Source organism: Aphelocoma coerulescens, chromosome 2 (assembly GCF_041296385.1).
Source record: "Aphelocoma coerulescens isolate FSJ_1873_10779 chromosome 2, UR_Acoe_1.0, whole genome shotgun sequence".
Taxonomy (NCBI): domain Eukaryota; kingdom Metazoa; phylum Chordata; class Aves; order Passeriformes; family Corvidae; genus Aphelocoma; species Aphelocoma coerulescens.
The window spans coordinates 26,648,049-26,672,423 of record NC_091015.1 but is presented as its reverse complement, the minus strand read 5'-3'; the positions used below and the strand labels follow the sequence as shown (position 1 = coordinate 26,672,423).

General features: G+C 38.7%; 1 protein-coding gene across 2 annotated transcripts in view; it reads left to right on the top strand.

Moving 5' to 3' along the window:
• LOC138106370 (electrogenic aspartate/glutamate antiporter SLC25A13, mitochondrial) overlaps positions 1-24,375 on the top strand; it is a 103,187-nt gene that overhangs the window by 5,577 nt on the left and 73,235 nt on the right. For both annotated transcript variants that reach the window (XM_069006880.1, XM_069006879.1), the window contains 2 exons: positions 18,339-18,392; positions 23,011-23,153. In XM_069006880.1, coding sequence (XP_068862981.1) covers positions 18,339-18,392; positions 23,011-23,153 — 197 coding nt within the window. The remainder of the gene's footprint in view (positions 1-18,338; positions 18,393-23,010; positions 23,154-24,375) is intronic.

Here is a 24,375-nt window from a genome sequence, read left to right as displayed (position 1 = left end):
TATCAGAGCAAGGTGGAGGCAACAGGAGGTGGTGAAAGAGGTTGCTTCATGTCTTCAATATGTTAGGTACTGATGCCATCACATGTTGCAACTGCCGGTGGTTTTGGCAAATTTTTGAAACTTGCTTATTTCCATTTTGGTGTCCCTGTAAGAGGAATTGCAGGGTGGCTTTGCTTCCTGTATAGCCCAGGAGAGTGCTACTGGACCCAGCAGTTATGTGTATATATTGTCTTTTGTGATGCCTGATGAAAAGTATTTAAAGTTATCTGGATTTTATCACACCGGGAAATAATTTCCTCTTTCTATGCAGCTTTGTGTCCCAGGAGGTTAGAGAAGCTCTTCCAAGTGTGCCTCAAACCACGTGTTAAAGGCGCTCCTCCTAGAGCTGTAATGTAGACAAGCTTACAGCCCTGAATGATAACAATGTGTGTTCTGACCAGCTTGTTTAGGCCAATATCTATTTTATTTGTTTATGTTGTCCAAGGAGTATGACAAGGAGGTATGTGATACTGTATTTCCTGGAGGATAGCATGAATGTGCTGCTGAATTTTAGCTTCATTTTTGCTTTTGATCGATGGAATTGCCTCTGCTTTGGCTGTAGAATGGCTTTACCATACTGAATAGAGCCTGTGTGTTTGTATGGTGCCAAACCTAAACTTGCATAAGGCCTCTAGGCACTACTTGACTCTGCTAATCATGCTGTTTTGCTTTAGCTACAACATAATCTTCAGGAACAGAGCAACTGGTGTTTTATGGTGCTAGGTAACTATGGCTAGTAAAATGTAAGGTTGGATATTTTCTGGTGCATTCTCTTTCTGGAAAGTATCTGTATCTCAGTCGTTTGCAGAGAGACAAAGAGATCCTTATAAAAATACTCTATATTCAGTTGCTTTGGAATAAAGCAATTCCAGCTGAAGCTGTGTTAAAACACTTAAAGGAACACTGTAAATGCATTTTTCATAAGTTTTTAAAATAATGTCATGCTATTTACAAGATCTTAGAAACATGCAATTGCAATTATATTCTTTACCAAAAATGTTACTTGACCTGAACAAAATCCAGTGTGTTAAAGGATGAAATTGCTCATAAAGAATGGGTTGTTGGCATTTTTCTTTCTCTCTGAAGAGGGAAAAAAGAAACACTTGAGAGAGAGACAGGCAAAGTGAATGCATATACACCAAACTATGTGCTTTTAGATAAGAAACAGAAGAAACACAGCTTGTCGCAGGACTAATCACATTCCTTTTGTTGGATACATGTGAGGTCCCTAACATCAGCAGCTGGATTCATATGATAGATAAGACATCTATGATGTCTTGCATCCCTAGGCAGCCTGCAAGAAGTGTTTTTATGCTGACCAGTATGGTCACTCTTCACATCTCCTTGGAGATCTGCCTTGCACTCTGGCCATGTGAAAACCAGTTTAGGCAAAGATGATTTTTAGATGTTCTTTAGATTAACATCGTCATGCCTAACTTTTTTACCTACTTGACTTTGGAATTAAGAAACCTACCAGAGGTGTCAGGAATCGGTACCTAAACAGGCGGTGTGCTGAGTAGGGAGCATTTAAGGCAGCCAATGGGAAATGAAGGGACAGGATGGAGAAAAGTCCCAGGAGGATCTTTAAACAACAAGGTTTGCACCTCTGTTTCATGCAGGGCCACTGTGTAGGTATAATGCAGCACAAGGACTGAGGGCAAGAGGAGTGGGCCAGAACCTGATTCAGTTTCTAGCAATTAGGGTACCCAGCTGGGAGGGGGGAGATTCGGATTCTCTGTTGCTAGCAGTGTTGATGCATTTTGCATGAATGAAACCTCCAGCTGCCACAGTTTCAGAGGGTTGCTGCCTGGTGCTTACTGTCAATGTACATTAGATGTGTTGCATGTGTGGTTGCTGGTTGCTGGGCTCCTGGTTAGTGTGTCTAAAATGTCTCTACATGCTCAAATCAGGGCTGCCACAGTTCTGGATGTGCACCTTGGTAAAACTTCTAGAATCCTAAAACCTTAAATCGCATGTGACTTTCTGCTTGTAGAGATGGAATGGTTTTTGCATCATGCTGTGACTGAGGTAGTGGAGCGTGCTAATGGATCTGACCTTCAGAGGCTGAGCAAAGTGGAGTTTGCAAATACACAAATACACATTTTATTTGTAGAGAGCACACAGAGATGGGCAGGCTTGTGCCCACATAGCTAAACCTTTTAAAAATACTTTTTAGATCTTAATATCATCACTACTTCCATAGCTTTAGGAGCTTAATGGTTCTTTTTTGAAAGCCAAGGCTAGGCTAGACGAAATCTCGGAGACTGGTTCTTTGCCTTCCTCATACTGGGCTGATTGTTTCTCTGCTCTGATGCCAGGGCTGAACTTGCTGTAGCTGTTGTGTTGGTTGGGTTGGTGTGGAGAGGTACCTCTTTGTTTCCTGAACTGCCAGGTCACTGCAGTATTTAAAAGCTGTGGTAGCCATGAAGTTGTGATTTCACTAAGTAATGATTCAGTGGCAAAACTAGGGTAGTGTAAGGGTGCAGGGATGAATTGGAGTGGATAACTGACTGGGCAAAAAGTGTCACAGTTTTTTTTTTTTTTCTTTTTAAGTATATATAAATTGGTTTTGTTTGCATCAGATGAGATCAGTTCCTAATATGGTTCACAGCAAAGCAGGAGTTCTATGGATGGCACTGAGCACAGGAATACCTAACTGGAAACCTGCAAAGGGTTGTTTAGTGTGACCACCATAGAACAATTTACTGCTGTGCATTTATAGATACTTTTGCACTTTCCATTGGTCAGCAGAGAAATAGGAAGGCCAGGTTTTTTACTTTTGGTAAGTGGTTTGTCTTTTTGTCAGCCATGGTTCATGCTGGGATAGCCATAGAGATTGTAGGAATTTTTCCCTAAAGGTAGGAGGTGCAGTGCAAGAATGTAGCCATGGGGATGTAACTGTAATATTGCGTAGGCAAAATTGTGAGACTGTCATAGAACTAACTGGTCAACTAATTACCCATTAGTTATTTACGTGCCAGTGGACAAAAATTTAAATTGAAAGAATGAAAGTAAAAAATGGAACTGAAACACCAAGAAAGCTTTGTTATAATTCTTCTTTTAAATATTTATACTCAACTCTTTTGAAGTATTTTGTCCCATTTTCTCTATAATGCCTAATACCTGGACTGATAGAAATGTTTTAAAAGTTTTCTGAGTAAGCAGAAGTAGAAAATCAGACTGCCCTTGCAAATGGTTTCTAATGTTGTGTTGTTTTTGTTTTTTAAAAGATGTGTCTCTGATTGGCTTATTTATGTATTCAAATGTGACCTGACTTTGCTGTAGAAGAAATAACTGCCACTTGCTTTAGGCAAGTTTGTGGTTGGTTTTGCATTGATTAGTCTAGCTGGTCCCTACATGTTTATCTAACAGTGCTGATCAGCCTTAGCTCAACACCACACACAGAAGATGACTCCAGCCTTAGTCTGTAGGTGTCAGGCAGCTGGTGAAGTTCTAACTCTGTGAAATGAAATCCTAACTCTCCAGAAATTTGGGAAATTAAAGGTGGATGACTGTAATGCTGAAGATGAAGGAACCTTGAGTGCCACGCAATAATCTGTGTTTTTTTCCTTTGATTGGTAGTTTCTGAATGATTGATACATATGTGAATTGTTAAGCACTCTGTCATTTTATGAATTATCCATATTAACATGTATAAAGGTCAAAATGAAAAAGGTCGCTACAGAGAGATTTCATGCATTTGTGGTTTAGGTTACTGTTGTCTTTATGACTTATGACCTCCACATGCTCTTGGTCTTGCTCCCCACCAGCCAGGCCATGTTAGCATCAATAATACTGCTTTATCCCTTTAGCAGAAGACCCAATCTCAAAGGCTCTGGACCAAAGCTGGAGGGAGGGTACTCTGGGAACAGACACCTGCGACCTTTTTTGGGATTTATCTTTGTGTTGGGTTTTTTTTTGCTGGTTGGGGTTTGGTTTGGATTTTTTTTTTAACCCAGATATCATATTTGGAAAACTTGGGCAATCTAAGTTTATTCTAATAAATAGTACTGTTGCAACTTGTGATTGTTTTAGTTACTCTAAAATATGTTTCCATTCTTAAGTGACAAATTTTCTTTACTCTGTACATCTCCTTAGTCTTTTCACATTTTTGGCCTTCATACTTTTTATATTTTAGGTGGTTCTGATTTCAATGAATAGGACAGGTAACCTCTCTTGAAAGTGTTAATTCTTGCTCCACCCACTGTCCTTGTGAGAGGTGAACACTTTCCAGCCGTATTAGTGCTGTTTGAATTATTACTACTTCTCTTTGATTAAAATCAGGTGCAAACAATGAAAAAATATGTTAACACTGTATCTTAATGCATACTACTAGATTAATTAAATTTGATGTACTGTGGAGAGAAACGCAGACGTATATTCATTCAGACCTGTAAGATCACCTTTTTGTGAAGTACAGTGCTTTGCAGAAAGCTGATAAAGAATGTACTCCAGCACCTCTTTTGGATACCTGGGGCAGGATTGTCTGACAGCAAAACAGACTGATCAGGGAGGCAAATAGTTAATGATATGTTGTCATTTGAAGAAGAGTCTTTTAAAAACTGAGCATTTTAAAGCTCATTAAATGCTTTTGACCAGCATATATATGATTTGCTAGAAGCTGCCAGAATACAGAATTAAATTCACCTGCTAAGGTCCAAGTTTTGGGCAGCCAGCAATGATAGTCCTAGAGTTGTAGTTATCTGCAGAACTATTGTTAGATTATATTGAGATTAGCCACAAATTATATAGCTGGAACTTGATTGTGTCTTCTTTTCAAAACAGAAATACCAAAGAAGAGTTTTACTTGAAGGATATTAGCATTACACTTGAAGGGTGTAGTCATTAAATTGTTTTCCAGTCTTCCGGTCCCACTGTGAATCAATCCCATGTGAAGATAATACACCCTGTAACTCTTAAAGTTTAGGTTTTTTTAAAAAAATTCCATCCGTTTAAAAATTTCAAGGCTTTTAAAGGTTATTTTTGCAATTATGGGGACCTATCAGAAGAGTAATACATGTGCTTTTTACAATTATGATTGTTATGGCCTTGATGATTAGGCTAACTGAAGGATTGCAAAGAGTAAACTTAATTTCAAAGCTAAAATACGGAAGGAGATGTGTAGCTAGATGACCACAGTTATTAGCCAGTCTTATAAATACATAGAAGCAGACCTTGTTTTCCTTGCTCCTTCAGAAGAGGAGAACCGAGGGGAGACCTCATCACAGTCTGCAACTTCCTTGTGAGGGGAAGAGGAGGGGCAGGCACTGATCTCTTTACTGTGATAACAAGTGACGGGACCCAAGGGAACGGCCTGAAGTTGTATCAGGGAAGGTTTAGGTTGGATATTAGAAAAAGGTTTTTCACCCAGAGGGTGGCTGGGCTCTGGAACAGGCTCCCCAGGGAAGTGGTCACAGCACCAAGCCTGGCAGAGTTCAAGAAGTGTTTGGGCAATGCTCTTGGGCACTTGGTGTGACTCTTGGGGAATGGTCCTGTGCAGGGACAGGGATTGGACTCGATTATCTTTGTGGCTCTGTTCCAACTCAGTTTATTCTGGGATTCTGTGATTCAGATGTTTTTATGTAATTAGTCTTCTGTAGTATCAAAACCATGGCTGTTGAGCTGAGGGCGCGCTAGCCAGGAAAACAAGAAGCCCAGAGGTCTGGCTGCACGCTCTACATCCGCGGCTCTAAGGGAGGGAGTGAGCTCCTCACCCGAAGGAGCTTGTCCTGGGCTAGGCTGTCGGGGTGCACAGGCAGAGGCAAAGAGTGAAGGAGGGGACTCTCCGTGTAGGTTGCACGAGCAGGTTTATTGCTGGTGAAGGGACTAGTCATGAACCGATTTTTGAAAAGGGTCCAGGGATTTTACTTGGGGCAGGAAAGGCGGGGATGAGGGATCCAGCCAATAGGACAGGGCAAAGGAGGTGGGATTAACAATGGAGGAGCCAATGGGGATAACTCAGAGGAGGGATTACAGGGGATAGCCAGTGGGGGTATCGAGTAACGCAGAAATTAATAGAACTAATACATATTTAACTAAGAGAACAGAATATTTACAGACTTATACATTAAACAGAGAGGGAAAAACAAGAACCAATCAACACAAAGTAGGCAAATAACTGCGCCAAGGGGTGATGGGATCTCGCCCTCACCCTGAAGGCCCTCTTCAAGCATTGGTGCCTGACCACCGAACATTGGGTTCTGGTGTTTCGTCTGGGGTCAGGGTGGCCACAGCTACCTGCACTGCCCCATGAACCTAAACAGCTGTGGAGCAAATCTAAAATATATAATTCCTGAGCAGTTGTGGAACTGCACAGGGAGGGAAGTGTGGGGAATCCAAAGTCTGGGTATTTCCTATATAGTTGAACAAATTTCTTAGACTGAAAACTTTAAGAAAAGGATGAGAACAGTGATTTATTTGATTTTCACTTGTCATTTCCCCAATAGAGTTTATTCTTTTTCTGTTTGTGACACTGTGATCTTGTTGGTACTTCCTTTGTAATTGAAATTGATTCACTGGAATTCAAATTGTTATGTAAAATGCTGTTGACCAGAGATTTTTCCAGTTCCATGCACTGTTCTGTATTTATCTTTTCACATTTTTCAGTTTCTGTAGGTGAATATTACCTGATCTTTATTCACTGACAATTTAAAGATGTTCCTTCCTGGAGCCAAGCTTCATTTCTATCTGAGAATGTAAGTTTAAACTTAATAGGAAATGGAAGGTTCAAAGAAGGTTCTGTGGCAGGTTGGAGTCTTTTTTTAGAGCTGGCTTTGCAAGAAGATGAGAAGAAAAAATTAACTAGCATTTGCTGTGCTTTGTTTTTCATTCTGACATTGTGTACAGGGAAAAATGCCTGAATTTCAGAATATGGAAGGGCACATTTTTCGGCCTTCCTCCTCATGATGTTTGCCTACTGCCTAAAAATGCACTTGGTCAACATGGGAGGATGCTTTCACAAGGATGATCCTAAACCAAATGCCAATCAATCAGCTAGTAGGAGGAAAAAAATTCTAATTGTCTTTATATTTTAGTTGCTGTTTCTTATCCCAACTTCCCTGAACTCTCTCAGCCAGTAGAATCATCATTTTTTGGGGTGTTTTGGGATTTTTGCCTCAGCCAGGGGGTATTTAATTCTGGGAAGTTATCAAAAGTGCCCACTTCATCAAAGTAAAGCAGTAAATTAGAGTAGTTTTAAAGGAATAAATTAGAGCAAATTATTCAGTGTTGGAGTAGCTTGAGCAGCATCTGACTACATCTTTCGTCAAAGGTTGATAGGTGTTAATCAAAATGCAGGTAACATCTTCAAAACATGAAAGGCCGTCAGCAGGATCATGAGACAAAGATTCTCTGTACATGGAACTCTGGTTTAAAGGTCTATGTTCAAATGTGTAGACACATGGTTTCCTATACTGAGAAATAAAATCTCCTGTCTTAATGCCGCTTAGTAGTGTGTTGTTTATGGTGTGGCTTTGCATTTTTTTTGCAGTTCTTTTACATCAGGTGCCCCCTACATCTGCTTAATAGGGTCTGGGATCTGGTGTGTGCTCTTAGTGTGGGAGAGAGACTAGGATGTTGCCTCGTATCAGTAACAGGGCAGGAGTCTTCCTACTTAAAGGACTTAATTTGAAGATATGTTCTGCAATAGCAGTCAAGCATTATCATCTGTCCTTTGTTATGTGACTTTCCTGTCATATCCATCCATCACATGGTCTGAGGTGTAGGTCTTATTTTAGGATAGAAGAGGTCTGAAAATTAATATTACTGAATACAAACAGCAGACTGTTCATTACTATTGTCATTTTTCTGTGCCTTGGAAATACAGTCTATTTCCACTCTTCCCTGGATCCTTGGCTACTAAAACCTCTTGGTCACGTATTTTATTATTGTAGTTCTTTATCATGTTTGACAACTACTATTTGATGAAACATCACTGATTTAACAGATCTTTGACAGAAGAAACCTTTAAGTGAGGCACTGAGTATGAAAAGCCATTAGGAAAACACGGTATGTAAAAATACTGTGTCTGCCTGATTCCTGCTCTCAGCCCATTGTGCAGTCTGAATCTGACTAGAGAAATTTTCACGTGTTTAGGAGGAGAAATTTTTGAATAATTTCACATTTCCATTAAAATAGTTTTTGTCACTGACATCAAGTCAGCCTTCCTCCTTCCTGTCACTTCACCTGTCTAAGACTGCTTGCCATTGTGTGTCAGTCTAACTGGAAACTACTTTCTAAAGATCATGAATTAGTCCCATGTTGATGGTGTTCAAAAGGAAGAAAAACATGGCAACAACAAACTTTATACAATTGCTTTTACTCTGTTCACAGACCTAGATCAGTCACTTGGTCTGCATCATTTTTTTCAAGACTAACTGGTGTGAAGCAGCAGGTTCAGTCTTTTCTGCATTGTGAACGTTATACTACAGAAGTTTTGAGCCTCTTTTCTCTCCATAAAGAAAATAGTGGTGTAAATCTCTTAATGCCTGTAAAACTCTTGCAATTTGGTTTTGGTTTTCCATTACATGTAACCTATAGATTCAATATCTCATGTATGAGAATAGCCCAAACCAGAATACTTAATTCTCAAGTGTGCAAACATTCAAATCCTGTATAATTGAAGCAGCAGTTAATAGTTCCTTATTCTGTGTGCCTTTGACAAGTTAAAGATAATAAAGCAGCTTTTTCCCTTTTGTTGTGGATGTGTGGGGAGAGAAGGAAGTAAAGAGAGCACTGAACTTTTGAAAATGATGGAAATACCTTAGCAAAATATGTGCAGAAAGACTACCAAATACACTTGTTTTCCTTCAGTGTTTTTAGAAAGTTTTATACAGAATATCTGCCTACAATTCTTTTGTAGCTTTGAAAACCTGGGGATACTTTGTGTTGTGTATGACCCACAATTTGATCAAACAAAGGGGTATATAATGAAACCTAGTGTGTGATCTCCTGGCTTTTCTGTTCACTGCAGGCTTTCTGGGGTAGTGCAGGTTGTGAAAGCTGTGAGTTGTAATCACTGATTGATCACCCAGTGGTTTTTTTGAGGTAAAGCATTAATTTTTTGTGTTTCAAAGTGCTGGATCAACTGGTCAGAAAGAGGTTTTTTGGAATTCTGCTACAGTCTTGACAGTTGGTGCTAAAAAGTATGATACTATGGGGTGGCAGACATGCTGTTTTGAATTCATTTGGTGATGTCAGGGTGCTGATATCAACCCAGGTGTCCAAGGAATGAAATGGAAGAGCCCCTGGAGACATCGAAAGAATAGTGCTAGATTTTCTCTAGTGTCTTAAACACTGCTCTATGTTTGTTAATCTGGTATTTTTAGAGTTTAGTTTGACTGCATTGCCGTCAAAGAAAATGGAAATGCCTTTCTTGGAAAAAAATGGTTTGATGCTGTTTTCCCCTCTTCTAAAAATGCTTTCCTGAAAGTAATTTTAAGGATTTTATCTTTAAATTCCTGTCTTTAAATCAAAGTGTTCAGTTTGATATCATCATCATTATTTCCACTGCAACCAAGTGATCTCACAAAAACATTCTGAGGGCAATGCAGCAGAAGTAAATTTAATGTTTTAATGAAACAGTTATTGCTTTATGCAAATATCTATGATAAAATAGACTTACAGATGAGAAGCCAAAATCATTCAAGTTAAAATCAGAGTAGTTTGTAATTAAAATGCTGAAAATGTTTCTGCAGTTTCTTAAGGAGATGAGAAGATCTTAATTACTGTTGTCAGGTATCTTACAACTTAGGTGAATTATGGAGAGTTATTGTGAACTCTTCAACAATTTTGACTGAGGTGTGGCAAGTCAATGGCAGATAAACTCCTAGGATTACAGTGACTGCCTTGCATAAACAATATAGGTCTTCACTGGATTATTTTATATTCCCACATGAAACTGAAAATTATTTCACAGTATCCTCTTTGATAGCTTCACCTTTCAGTTCGGATCTTCAGCAAGAATGAAGGTCACACAACCACAGTGTCCTGTGGCAACTGTGTAATCTGCTAATATTTAAACATCAAGCAGTTGTTTGTTGTTAATATTGAAGGTAAGAATTGTGAAATAAAATGTTAAACTGGCTTTACTTTGTACTCCCTGTCTTCAGGGAGATGATGTAATAATTTTAAACTAAAGCACATATGATGCGAGTTGAACAAACAGTGATACCCTTGCTTACAGGCAAAAGAGTGTGTGTTTGCAAACACTTGTTTTGGCATACGTATTTTGAGATGACAGGTAAAAACCTGTAATGGAGAGAGGTACTTTGTAACATGAAAGTCCAGGTTTTTCATAGTCAGGGTCGATTAGCATGTTTATGTGGGAAAGGAGGATAGTTACTGTGACTTGGCTTCCACAGACCACAGCCGTGCTTCCCATGACCCAGTATACCACTGTGGTGACTACTGTAGGGACAGAAAAAAGAAAAAAAAAACAACTGTTTTTTTTTGTTTCAAGTAGCACAGTGTTGTCATTTGCCCAAGTATGTGCTGGAATGCTCCTATTATTTTTGTTAGCTATGGGGAAGGGTTCCTGACCACAGGACTTTAGCTTTTCTTCGAGTCTCACCATTTATAGCCTTTTAATAATTTTACTTGGTGTGTGTGATGTTGTTTCCCTTGTGCTGGTGTCATTTGTTCTTTTTAAGGCTGTAGATTGGATCCATACACACATGTAAGGATTCGTGCCCGCTCCCACACCCTTCCCAGTTCTCTTAGCTGCTGAGGTGTAGCATTTTGTCTCTTCTGTCTTCAAAGAAGAAAACACAACACTGAAACAAAACACATTTACCTGTCAGTTATTCCTACATAATTCCTGTTATGCAATTATTAGTCAAGACATGTAATGTATAGGAACTTCTCTCCAGCACATTTCTTTTACTTGCTCATTCACAAGCATGAAGTCACAAATAACAAATTACTCTAGCAACAACTTAAGATGCTGCCTATAAACTTTCCACAAGTTTAAGGGGACTGATTGCACATCCATATATAATTTTTTTCTTATTATAGAATTAGTAGTTATTTAAGAGTGGATCATTCTGGTTATGATACCCCTGTATGGCACTGCTCCAGGTTTGCTTTCTTCAAAAGGCAGCGGGTTTTTGGTTGTTGCTGCAAATGGTCTTGCTCACTCACTGGGACCTCGTGTTGACATCTGGGAGAGAGAAGTATGCAGAAACCTTTTGTAATGTCATTCAGGGTGTCTGTTCTTGCCATTGTTTGCTATCTTGGTTCTGTAATTCATTAAGGTGTCAGATAAAGCATGGGATGCTTCTTTTTAGGACTCTGTGTGTACTGCATAATGTCAGGTGCAGTTGAGGACTCTGAAGAAGTTCCCTGGGAGTGCAGCATCATATTGTTCTTTTGAATCTTTGGATTGTGATATCTCTTGATGGAAGCACCTCTTTAGGCTGCTAAAGCTGCTTTGTGCTGTGGCAGGGAAAGAGTGTGTGTTTGGGTGGTGGTTGGGATCTGAAGCTTGAAACCAGGAGTGATTGTCTCCTTTAAGCTGTGAACCTTGAGCACTGTAAGCATGGGTGCCTTGGAGAGGCTTGTTATTAACTTGTATGTTGCATTCAGAGATGGATGCTTTACCCTGGTTCAAATACATATTTTATGCTAATAACATTGAGTGCCAGGTAAGATTCATGCTGCTTAATAGTTTGGCACTTCTCCTTTACAATTTTTGAATGATAACAGTATCATTCAGTATCTTAACTGTGCTTTCTTCAGAAACTGCTTTCAATCCTGTAGTTGCAACACTGGAGAATTTTCCTATCCTTTGCTTCTTTGAGTGAGATGATTGTTTTTCTGCTAGATGTAAGCCTCTAGAAGACAAATTGCTGGAACTGGGGTGACTACTTTCAAAAGATGAACATGAGGCAGTTGATGTCTTGAGCTTATGGTCAATGTGCTGGTTGTACAGTAGCATTTTTGGTGTAACAAAACATGCTCTGGAAGAAACAAAAGGGAAAGTCTGTAATATGGGCTGAGGTAGCCACCAAAAATGTTTTATCAGGTTCATAATTCTTAGATATCCCTCTGTTTCTGAAAGGTGTAAGGAAGCAAAACAGAGAACAAAGTAGCAGCATTTCAGCAGCATTAGATGCATCTAAAATCTCATCCATCTATGGTGAGTGGGAGTGGGTATTTTTGAAAAATACCCATGACTGGATGAAAATGTCATTAGACCATTCTGAGTAGCTCATTCTTTTTTTTTTTGAAGGGCCCCTTATATATCTTATGTATAATTATTACATTCTTCAAGTAGGCCTGGAGCTCTGGTTTGCTGAGATACATTGGAACGTGTTAATGTTGCATAATGGCCATCACAACGTAGCTGGCTTGTTTATCTTTGGATCACTGTCCTGAAGATAATCTGAGTAAAAATGTATTGCAAAAGACTTATGAGACAATAGGGAACATTACTATGAGGTAGAAGATACAGTCAGAGTATGGTAGAACTTTATGATGGATAGGTAGAGTTATTGAAGAACTGAGCTTTTTCTGATAGTAACATGAAAAGTGAAAGAAATTCCTGTTTTTAACAAAGTTTTGGTTTTCAGGTTCAGTTTTGTACTGTAGTGTAGTGCATCAATTTTTGTTGCAGGAAGGACAGCAGTTGTATCCTTGTCCTAGTCTGGAGGCTGACTACAAATAGTCCAGTTTGTTTCTAACTCCATTTTCTGATAAGTGCTTAAAGTTTGGAGTGGTTTGTGTTGACCAAAGTATGGTGCTTTTTCCGTTAGTTAAATGATACTGCTGAGCAATGGCAGTGCCTAGTTATTTTTACTATTGTATTGGGGTAGTTTTATTGTCCTCTTTTCCAGGTCTTTAAATATGAAAATTGTAGAAGTACACAGTCTAAATGTATTTTTACATAGAGCTAATCTTGGAAATTCTTGTACCAGTTTTTCTTAAGATATGTACTGCTCCCACCTTGGTTTCTGTACCTACTTGGAAGTATTGGACAAACTGGACAAGGATTGTCTGGTGTGTATATAATGGATAACTGTGTGCTGGTCCCTGATCAGTTTGTGTGCAAAAATGCTGTGGTTCATTTGGAATCTCCTTGTGTGAGAACCATCTTATGAACAAGCCATCTGCATTTGCTCTGGGACTTTGAAAGTAGGATCAAAGCTAGAAGGTAATTGCACAATAAAGTAGGTTTGTTAGCTTTGATGCACTTGGGAAAAGTGAGGCTTCCATGACTACCATGGTGCCTAAGACTGGGAATTTACCAGAGATTGAGAGTGAAGATGGATGTACTCAGACTCATCAGACTGAATGTACCTACCTGCTTGGTAGTTATCAACGTCTCTTGCAGTTCTTCCTACCCTAAGCCTTTGGACAGATTTGCCAAATGCCATCTGAACTGTATTTTTCTGGGAGAAATACTCAGTTTGGTTAGGGAGGTCTGTTCAGAAGGTTTTTGATCTGCATTCAGTGCCAGCTCTGTTGTCTGATCAGCAGTTGTCTGATTCTCTGCTTGGTGAGCTGGTCCACATCTTGCTTGAAATCTTGTACTTTGAAGTTCTGCATAGTTCACTTTCCATTGTAGATCACAGTCAAGTTTTTTACTGCAGAAGGAATGGCAGTTCTTTTGCTGAGGTGAGAGTATGCATTTTGAACTAACAGAAAATGCTTATTGAGGCAGCTGAAACAGGAGACAGTGCCCTTCACAGATGCTGATACAGAGCACTTGTAATTTAGGATATGGGTGTGATGATGGAAAGTGACCAAGGAGAGTTGCTAGATTAGAAGAATGATTATATATGTTTGTGGTGGTATTAGTCTAAATATGGAAGAAAGATTATTCTCATCTATATAAATAAGTTATTTGTATTAAAATAAAAACTGGAATGTTGTTTTAGCATAATACTTAAGCAGTATTAATGGGTTTCTGGTCTGAATTCAAACTTGTCCAGTAACTGTGCTTTAACTGGTTTTTGATATTCCAGTCACTCATTTAAAAAAGAATGTAAGGTCAAACCCCAGTTTTATCTCCTTTGGAGTTGCACATTTGATGTGTATATGTATACTTTTAGCCAGAAGGAAACGTTACGATGATCTAATCTGACCTCTTACATAAACTGGGCCACATGTGTTTGAGTCTTACAGGTGGACTCAATAACTTGTGATGAAACTAAAGAATACCCCCATAAGACATAAGGTTTCAATTTTAGTTTGAGGTCTTTTAGTGGTGTGAAATACACTGCATTCTTTAGTTGTGCTTAAGAATGAATGAACTTCTGAAAAATAACCTTAGTTTCAACACAAGTTACAAGATCTTGTGATCACTTGTTGAGGCTTTCATCAAACATCTTTTCTCTGTACGTGTCTGTAGATGGTTTTCTCTAGAGCTAAACAGACTGAGCTCACCGCTGTCAGCCCTGCCACAGCTCTGGCTCTCTGCTTGGAGAAGGACTGCTGTCCAGCATTTTATGTGCTTGGTGTCAGGAGATTTTAAAGATGCTGAGGTGGGAGAGGGGGCAGCCTTACCTCTGTCAACTTTCTCCTTCACATCTGAGTTGTATTCAGATTAAACCAAGAGAAAGAAACAATATAAGGTGTTTATCTCTTTATCTTTGGTTAGGACTTGCTGTTGTTGCAATAAACTTTCTGGAATATTGTAGCAATTCTCAAGTATTCCTGGATTCCTATCACCTTTCTACTCTATCCAGACTGTGGCTACTAAAGTGATCTTTGCCATAAAGGTGAGAAGATCAGATATTCTATTTTTGCCATTAGATTAATGCTATATTTACATTAATTCTGATTTTCCTACTGCCCTTCTTCGTTCTTGCTCACCCATGTTATTGTTCTTTACTGGATGGAACACTCACTATGTTGTTAGTCTTTTTGTGTCTTTTGATACCATGCACTCTTTGACAGCCTGTTTCTTCTACCTTGTGTATGACAAATACATTAATAGAGTTGGTAGGAAATATAATATAATTTTCTTTGATTCTGAATGGATTCTCTTTTCTTGTGTTGTGCAGTTACATTTTTCTGGAAAGATTCTGCATTTAATTTCGAGTACGGAAGTGAGAGTGAAAATGCATATCTCTGTAAATTGAGCATAACTTAATGAGAAGAGGTCTCCTGGAGAAAATGGGCTGAAATTAAGATCAAGGTGCAAGGGAGTCTAAAGATATGAAGAGCTTCAGCATGCAAATCAATCTGTTACTGTCACAGAGCTTTGCTTTTCTCTGTGCACCCTTTGTTGAATGTTATTGCTAATGAGAGGGACTCAGAATTTTTAAGTGCAGTTCTTATATTGCCTGTTTGGTCTCATTCTTCATATGTATTATAATACACATGTACACATAGTATGTTGGTAAAGACTTTCAGATGTCTACCTTAGGGATGAAAATCCCTGCTGATATTTTCTATACATTATCCCAGTCTTTCCTGTGAGTGTTCTAACTTGGTTATAGTCCTGCACTTCAGTTGTTGTACTCCCTGTTCTCTCCTGGGTATTTGTAATAATAAATGTAGTTTGTTGGAGAGCTTTCTTCACCGAACCTAACTTAATAGAAGTTGCTGTTTTAAGTGTTAGTGTCTGTTACATAGTATTTCTTTGTAAAGAGCAATAACAAACATTATTTCCCTCAGATCTTCTTTATCAAATACCTTCCCATGCCGCTAGAGAGGTGTTAGGCCTGCCAGCTCATAGCTGGTTTTATCTTTATGGAGAGAAGATGGAAGTAAAATGGAGAGATCTTTCCTGTAACAAAACACATCACCTAAACCCAGTTATGTGAGAGTCAGTAAATATCACCTGAGCTGACTGGAGAAGCAGCAGCTCTCATCTGTGGGTCACTTTTCATCAAGCATGTTACCTGTCAGCTTGCAGTCTTGTTGGCGTCAGGTTACTTAGCCCTTCAACTGCTGACATAACAATTTACAGACTGGTATGGAAAGTGATATTTTGACCTTTCTGGAGTGGGAATCTTCTAGTAACACCTGTCATCAGGATCAGTTTTCATGGCTGTGTGTGCAGCTTCAGCCTTGCCCTTAGCTGGGTATGGATGAAGAGCTGAATCAAAAACTTCTTTTTATCAGTGGTATGACTGCATTAGCATCACTCTTCCTGAAGTTCTCATGTAATATAATAGAGGCTCTTTTTCTTAACTGGGATCAGATACACCTTTTAGAATGGACTTCGGTGGATGTCACATGGATGCACCAATTAATATGGTGTTAACCATGCCTTTCCTCTCCTGTTTGCCAGGAAATGGAAGAATGTGGGAGTAGACTGTGGGAAATCGAAAAAAGCTGTGGTATGCAGCCACTGCTTGGGTTGCCAGTCTGCAGTCCTTCTGTGCATTCATTTACCTGACCAACTTCAACCCATCTTTCAGTATATGGTTTGAAGAAATTTACAGTAAAAAACCCCACTTAATTCCTCCATAATCAAGTGGGGGCTGAAAAATGGCAGCTGCCTCCCAAGCACATCTCCTGAATTTCTCAAGATAGTTAATATCAGCGAAACTAAAGGAAAATGAGTGTAAGTTCATGTACATTTTCCTTTGGTTTTTTTCTCCCCTGGTTTCTTTAGGCTTAGCGTTCTGTAACAGTATGGAATTTAAACTTAAAGACAGATAAAGTATGACACTGATTTATATTTGATGGCTACAGGTGTTTGAACTGTCTTTACTTTGCCTGTATAGTGGCAAGGTTCTGGATTGAAGCAGCATATAAATACTGGTTTTTTTCTTTCCACGAAGTTTCCAATTGCTCTCGACTATCAGATTTTTACAGAAGGGGTTAAATTAAATCTCTGCTTGCAGTGATTATATTTAGGACAGCTTGCATTTTAGAAAACACACATTTTTATATTCTTAGCTTCACAATTACACTTTGATTTTTTGCAACTGCTTTCACACAGATTTCTGTGCAGACACAGAAGTGAGACTCCAACTGTGGACTTTGTCAGTTGAGTCCTAGCGTAGGTGTGGTTTTTCCCTTTGTAAAAAAACTTCTAGAATTTTATAAGAAACCTTAATCATACACTTTTCTTAAAATATTCTGGGTTTTGGTTTGGTTTTTTGAGGTTTTTTTACATGTTTTTTGTGGGGGTTTTGTTGTCTTTTTTAGTTTTTAAATGATCCATTTAGGGGAGGATAAACTTACTGAAGATTTGTCATTAAGTGTACGTGTGAAGATATAATGCTGTTGTACAGCACAGACTCCTTCCATTTTCTGCAGTAGCCCAGTGTGCTACCAGAAATGCACTTGGGGTCACGTTCACCTTTACAGTCTACCATTGCTGTTAAGAGTCAGTAAAGTAAAGTAGTGTTTTATTGATAACGTTTCTGATGTTTACTTCTTAAGTGAGGGTAAGATTGTATGTCTTGTCCTTTGCCTATTTATTCCCCACTCCAGATATATTTTCACAAGTTTTTTGAAAATCCAGGTTTGCTAGCAAAGTATTTGTTTTTTTAATTTGGAATAGATTGGTGAATTGACTTGTCAGATGAGGGTTATTATGTTAGCAAACAAGATTTTATCGAAGTATCCCAAATAAAGAAGGGGAAACTATAGTAGGCGCAGACTGAGAGGACAAATCCACTTGCTGCCAAAAGCAGTATGGTATATCAACCAGGATAATACTGATGGACTTACTCCACAGTGGGTTGAATATTTTTTGATTCAGTGTTTTGAAAAGAAAATCTGATTACTTTGGGCTTGTGGTGATAAATGTAACTTAGATTGTAGTTGGAACTGCTTAATTTGATCTGCAGAAAAATCTAGATACTCTGCTTTTTGAATTCACCTCATTAAAAGGATCTACACTGTAAGTTTAAAATGGTGTAATAAACCAAATAATTACATTGAAATTCTGTCTTTTATGGAGCTGCTTTCTTGAACAAGTTTGTGAGTCTGAGTATTTCATTCTTGCTTTTTATCAGTTGTGAACTGCATATAGTACTCTGAAATCCTTAGGTGAAAGGTGCTGGGAGTGTAAATGTCTATGGTAAAGATGATATAATGCTGAATCCCAGCAGAGAGATACGTTATAAAGGTTTGGTTCTTGAATGTCTTTATGACTTGTTAATGTGTGGTTGTTTAAGAGTTGCAGGGTTGCATAAGGAAAGCAGAACAATAATAACCTTATGTAAGTGTGAAATGGATAAAATAAGCATGGCCAGCTAAAGCAATACGTAATTTATCTAAGGTGAACATTTCTTTTCATCACTCATTCTGTTGTTTGTGTTCTTGTTTTTAAATGACACACTGACATCTTTTGTGTAAGTTATGCATATTAATGTAATTGTATTTACTTGTAGGTGGCTCTAACCAAAAGAGCTGATCCAGCTGAGTTGAAAACAATATTTTTGAAGGTATGTGTAAAGTAAATATTTTACTCTTTCTGCTTAAATTTTTCATATCTTTTACTCTATTATTGCTGCATACAACTCTTGATAGTTTTTTCCAACCATTAATCATTCACCGTATTATTACCATGTTAGACTTAAATACCATTATCAGACTTGAACAATGCTCACCAAGAAGTCAGATATATTCCTGAGTGATTATTGTATTGACTCAGAAGAAGTATTGCTATCTTAGAAAAAACGCACATTGTTCAGAGAATGTGGTGGGAGTTTCAGTATTGTTCCTACATGTGGTAAAATGTTCGTGTAGACATCTTACTGTTAGATGATTTGGTAAACTTTCTTCTTCTGTCCTTGCATCCTTTCTTCCTTTAGGGTTATCTCTGCTTCTCTAATTTGTAGAAATGTTGGGTAGATCACCTTGTGAAGTGGTAGCCATATTTATTATTTAACTGAAATTCCTTCTCTGTTGGCATGCTGTGGAAAGCATGCAAGTAAAGAAATGACACATACTTGCTTATATACTTGAGAGAAGTGTGCTTTTCTTGCTGGAAACTGGGAGGTGATTATCCAACCCTCCTACTTTCTTGTGAGACCCCCACCTGCAGTGCTACATCCAGCTCTGGGGCTCCCAACATAGGATGTGAACCTGTTGGAGCTAGTCCAGAGGAGGGTCACAAAGACAATCAGAGTGCAGGAGCACCTTTGCTATGAAGACAGACTGAGAGTTGGGATTGTTCAGCCTGGAGAAGAGATGTCTCCAGGGAGATGTTACTGCAGCCTTTCAGTACCTCAAGAGAGCCTACAAGTAATCTGGAGAGGGACATTTTAGAAGTATTGGGACATTTTACAAGAACATGTGGTGATAGGACAAGAGGGAATGACTTTAAACTGAAAGAGAGTAGGTTTAGATTAAGGAAGTAAGGAAGAAACTCTTACTGTGAGTGTGGTGAAACCCCAGAATAGCTTGCCCAGAGAAGTTGTGAGTGCCCCATCCCTGGAAATGTTCAAGGCCAGGTTGGATGGGAGTTTGAGTAATTTGGTCTCATGGAACATGTGTGTGCCTATGGCAGGGAGGTTGGAACTGGATGATCTTTAAGGTCTTTTCCAACCCAAACTATTTTGTGATTTTGTGAAACTGGCTTTCTTTGACCCATTTCCTAAATTTAAATAACTTTAAATAAATTTCTAGCCTTCCTAAGATTTATTAGTACAGTGTCTGGGTAAGTTTAGTTTTCTGTTATTAAAGAAAAAGAGAACAAAAATTTGTGGTTCTGAAGAATAAGTACAAGGTAGATGCCACAGTGCTATTAGAGAGCTGTTGTATCTGAATTGCTTTTATGGAGGTGTTGAGGGCCTAAGGGAGCTCATACCTTTCCAGTTTCTTCCCTCCACCTTTGCTTTCTCCAGCATCATGCCTCACTCTCCATGTAGTTCTTGGTATTTTTTCCATTGTCCCTTGTGAGCTATTATTAACAAGATGTGTAGGTGTCACAATGTATATTGCCAGTATTTATAGTTTTATCATATACTGTCAGTATTTATAGCTCTGAAATCAGATTTTCAGTTGAGAAAGCCAGGATTTAACTTACTAAGTCCTGGAGCTTGTATCTGTCAGGACAGCAAAAAAACTCTTGAAAAAGAAGGGTTTATATGATTTACAGAGGAAAATATTTGAAAAGCAGGAGCACGGCAGCAGAAAAGGCAGACAAGGAGTAGAACACTGACCTGAGAGATGGTAGCATTGAGGAAGGAAATAAACACGCTAGAGAGAAGCCTGGTCCTCCCTGAACTGTGAGGTGATCCTCAGTTGGAGAGTGGGGAGGTTGGTTAGTTGGTTTGCTGGGAATAGTGTGAAAATTGTTTCCTACCTTCCTGTGGGTATTCATCTCTTGCATTTCTGAAGATTGTAGCTCCTGACAACCTTCTGATTTGGTGGATTGAACGGGTCGTAGTTGAGCACACTAAATGCCACCTCTGACTTAATTTTCTTCCTCTTTTGTTTCCCTTCCACTAAAAAGAAGGGATCCCAATAAAGTGGAGTAATTAAATATGAGCTAAATGTTTTGTTCAGTGTAATGCAAAATTGTCGTGCTGCTTACTCCCAAGAAGGAAAAATGATGAGTGAATGTGTTATGTTGTTTCATGCTCTACAGGTAAGTGATAGCCAGAGTGTTAATGACGCTTCTCTAGACTATTTTAAGTGGTGAAGCCAATACAGTTGCTTCTGCAGATTGTGGAATATTCACTTAAAAAATAATTTGACAACCATTCTTTCCTACTTCAATTAAAAATTAAAAAATATGATTGCCATGTAGGAATGGTACCCACAGTGTAGAAATAAATATGAAAGTATCAGTTTAAATGCAGTTGATTGCAGTCAACTTTTAGCATATTTAATATGCCAAATCCCCAGTAGAGTGTTTGCAAATCTTACTTAAAATGGGGTTAAACTTGTTATTACTTGACTATCTAAAATGTATGTAAATAAATTACCAAAAAGCCATTAAGTACTATTGTGTAATATCAAATTCTCTGTGGATATAGTTGTCAGAGTGGGGGGAAATAAAACTGTAAAGAACCAATTTTTAAATGTTGCTCCTCGAATACGAATAGAATTGATTTTTTTTCTTTTTGTGAAGATAATTTCCAAGAGTACTTCTTCTAAGTCTTCTAACATAACCCCTAAGAGATTAGATTTTAGTCAAAGTGATCAAGCTGACATTTTTGAAGGTCATTTTCTATATGTAGTATAGAGTACGTGATTGGATTTCAAATACACTTGAGTAAATCACAATGACAAGAAACAGGGGGACACTGAAACCTTGTGCTGTTTTCTGTTATTGAGTGCCCTAGCAGGGGGTTAGCCTGGATGAAAAAAAAGAAATACAGAAGCATAGGCTGTCTGACTTATTTGATTTGTTTCTCAATAACAGCTGTGTTAAAAGTTTCTGAGGCTGGGATTCTGAAGGATTCTGTCTTTCTGCAAATGATTACATTGAAATCAATTGATCTGTTAGTTCTTATAAAAGTATACAATTCAAAATTCCTTGCAGTGTAGCAACTAGAAAGCTTGTGTTACAGTGTCTATTGAGACAGGAATCCTTTAGCGCTAACCACTATAGAGATGCCAAAGCGAGTTATATTTTGTTTGGGCTTGCTTCTCTGAAGCCTTGTTTCTTGAAGATATTGCTGTACCTGAAAATGGTATTTATATAGCACTAAAGGAAATAATCTACTTACTGTAACACTTTGGCATCCCTCTGAGAGTTATATGCCTACAGCAGGTATAACAGTACGCTGCAGGCACCAGTATGAAATGAAAACTGGCAGTTTTCATCCCTTAGCAGAGCCACAGTAATGTGAAAGAAAACGTGTATTTGAAGTACACTACAAAATAGCGATAGGCATCCAATTTATTTATTACTTTAGTGTGGATAATGCTCTGTGGGGAACTGCAACAATAGTTTATCATCCCACCTTGCCTTAAAAAAAACCCCAAAAACAAAAACAAAAAAAAAAGAGAAATTAGCAGTTTCTTTCCTGTTCTCAGTGTACATTTGCTATCCCAAGATAGCCCTGTTTCCCTTAAAGCTAACACATGGTTCTGCAAATGTTGCCTGGAATTTCTTTTCCTCTTAATGATTGTCCTTATCCTTTTTTTTTTTTCTTAAAATACATTCTTTAGCATTGATTTCAAATTTGACCTTCTGCAGAAAATGAGGACTTTAACATTTGAGGAATCACCTAGGAATGAGGGTAGGGGTGGTAACAAAGGGAATTTTATTAATTTATTTAGATATGATCTTCAAAAATGTTAATATTCTTTTATTCGTAACATATTACTGGAGGCTTCTTCCCCTGGGAGCAAATACACTTGGGTCTGTCAATAGCTGTTTTCTGGAGTAGTATGCCAGTAACTGTGTGTAAAGCAGGGATAATGTATGGCAGGTGTCAGAACTCTTGTCTTATTTTTGCAGTGTGCTGAACTGTCAGAGTTCGTGTTTTTTGTTACGTTGTTCTGCAAATGCTGTTCTTTGGCCTCCTTTCAGCACTTAAGCCAAGGTTGCCTGTAGGTTCTCTTTTCCTTACGGACCACCCATGGCTGCCGGTGATGCAGTAGAGTTCTTCAAAACAGCACCCCCAGGTGGACATTCCTGCGGGATCATTTGCTCCACTGGCATTTTGCGGGTGTAACCAACCCTGCCTTCTCATCCCAAAGTAGCATGGCTAAACAAAGGAGTCATTACAGATAAATAAGATATGCTGCAGCACCCTATTGCTGTCAAAGTTTCAGTGGGCCTGAGATGCCACATACATGCTTGCAGATGAGCTTGTGCTTCTTTTTCTGCTTCAAAAACGTATCTGGTATGGAACACTTCTAGACTACTATGGAGAAATTGTTGATAATCCAAAATTCGTATATCTGCCATTCGTTGTCTGGGAAGCCAAGCCTTCAGCTGCTCGAGTACTCCCCTCTTACTCCTTCCTGTTTGAGTCTAGGCTGTAGCTTCACTGGAGCAGAACTGTCAGAGGCCTGCTTGTGATTGGAAACTATGGGTGGTGGTAATAAATGCCTGGAGAAGGATGTATTGAGGCACTAAATATTGTATTCATTTAACAGTATGCAAGTGTGGAGAAGAATGGAGAATTCTTCATGTCTCCTAATGACTTCGTCACACGGTACCTGAAGATAATTGGAGATGGTTTGCCTAATGCAAGCACTGTACAGCTCCTTGCAGGTGTGGTGGATCAGACAAAAGATGGGTAAGTGGTTTTTTGTGCATTTGTTTTTGGTTTGGGGGGTGGGGGGCATTTGTATTTGATTGGTTTTTTTTTTCTTTTTCTGTTCATTTAAAAAATACAAAACCACTTTTTAAAAATGTCTGATAAGCCATTTTGAAAAGATCAGTCTGATCCTTGAAGAGTGGTGGGGGGTTGTTTCGTTTTGTTTTCCCCTGCAGATCCATAAAGGAATACAGTATCTTTTAAGTGAAAAGAGTAGAAACAATGTTTTCAACTGCACCTACCGTTTAGTGGTGCGAACCATTTTCTGTCTACTATGTATTTTTAATTCATGGAACCTTTCCTGTTGGTTGGCTGGCTCCCTTAACTCCTGCCTTTCTTTCCTTCCCTGAGTCTCTCTGTCTCTGTTTACTTTATGTATCTGTCACAAACACATTCAAATAGAAATCCAAAATAAGTTTAGATGGTGTAGGAAGAGATCCTAGAAAAAAGTGCTCCTGCTTTGTTTTGCCATGGCACTGTGAAAGGTTTTTTGCCACTGTGTTTTTCTTTCAAGAGGGAGGAGGAGCACCTAAGGTATTTAGGGAGCCACTCTGCAATCTTGGGAAGACAGCAGTGAAGTTGGTTGCACATGGTTTGCATTTGAAAGGCTGACTTTGCCAATAGGCAAGATTAGCTACCCTTCCATCTTCCTTCACCCTACTTTAATGAAATCCTAGCTTTTGCTTTTGGTACTTGCCCAGGCAAGCTGTCTCTTCACCCATATGAATGCCTTGGTTGAACCCTCCCTTTAAAGTGTCCTTAGAGAAACTTGAGAATAATTAGCTACGGACTTAAAGTATGTAGTTGTGGCATTTTTAGAAACCAGAAAACTTCAGGCATGACTCATATCAGTGGTTGCAGAGAGTAAAATGTGAGATAAACAAAAGCATGACTAGAGAATGCAGTCTTCCTAGGTAACAGATGCAGGCATAACTGAGAAGTTTTGCAGTACTTTCTGTGCTCTCTTTTGTGTTCAGCCAGTCTCATGTGTTTGGCAGCTGGGCACCTTAAACCTTGCAGATGAGTTAATGTGATGAGTGCTACCCTGGTAAAAGAACTCTGTTAAGGGTTTTGTTGGTAACATTGATGGCATCAAGAAGGCCATGGCTTCAGATAGTGTTTGACTGAAAACGTTAAACATTTCTCAGATTTCTTCCCTTGGTTTGATGCCTGCAAAAACAGCATTTTCCAAATTACGTGG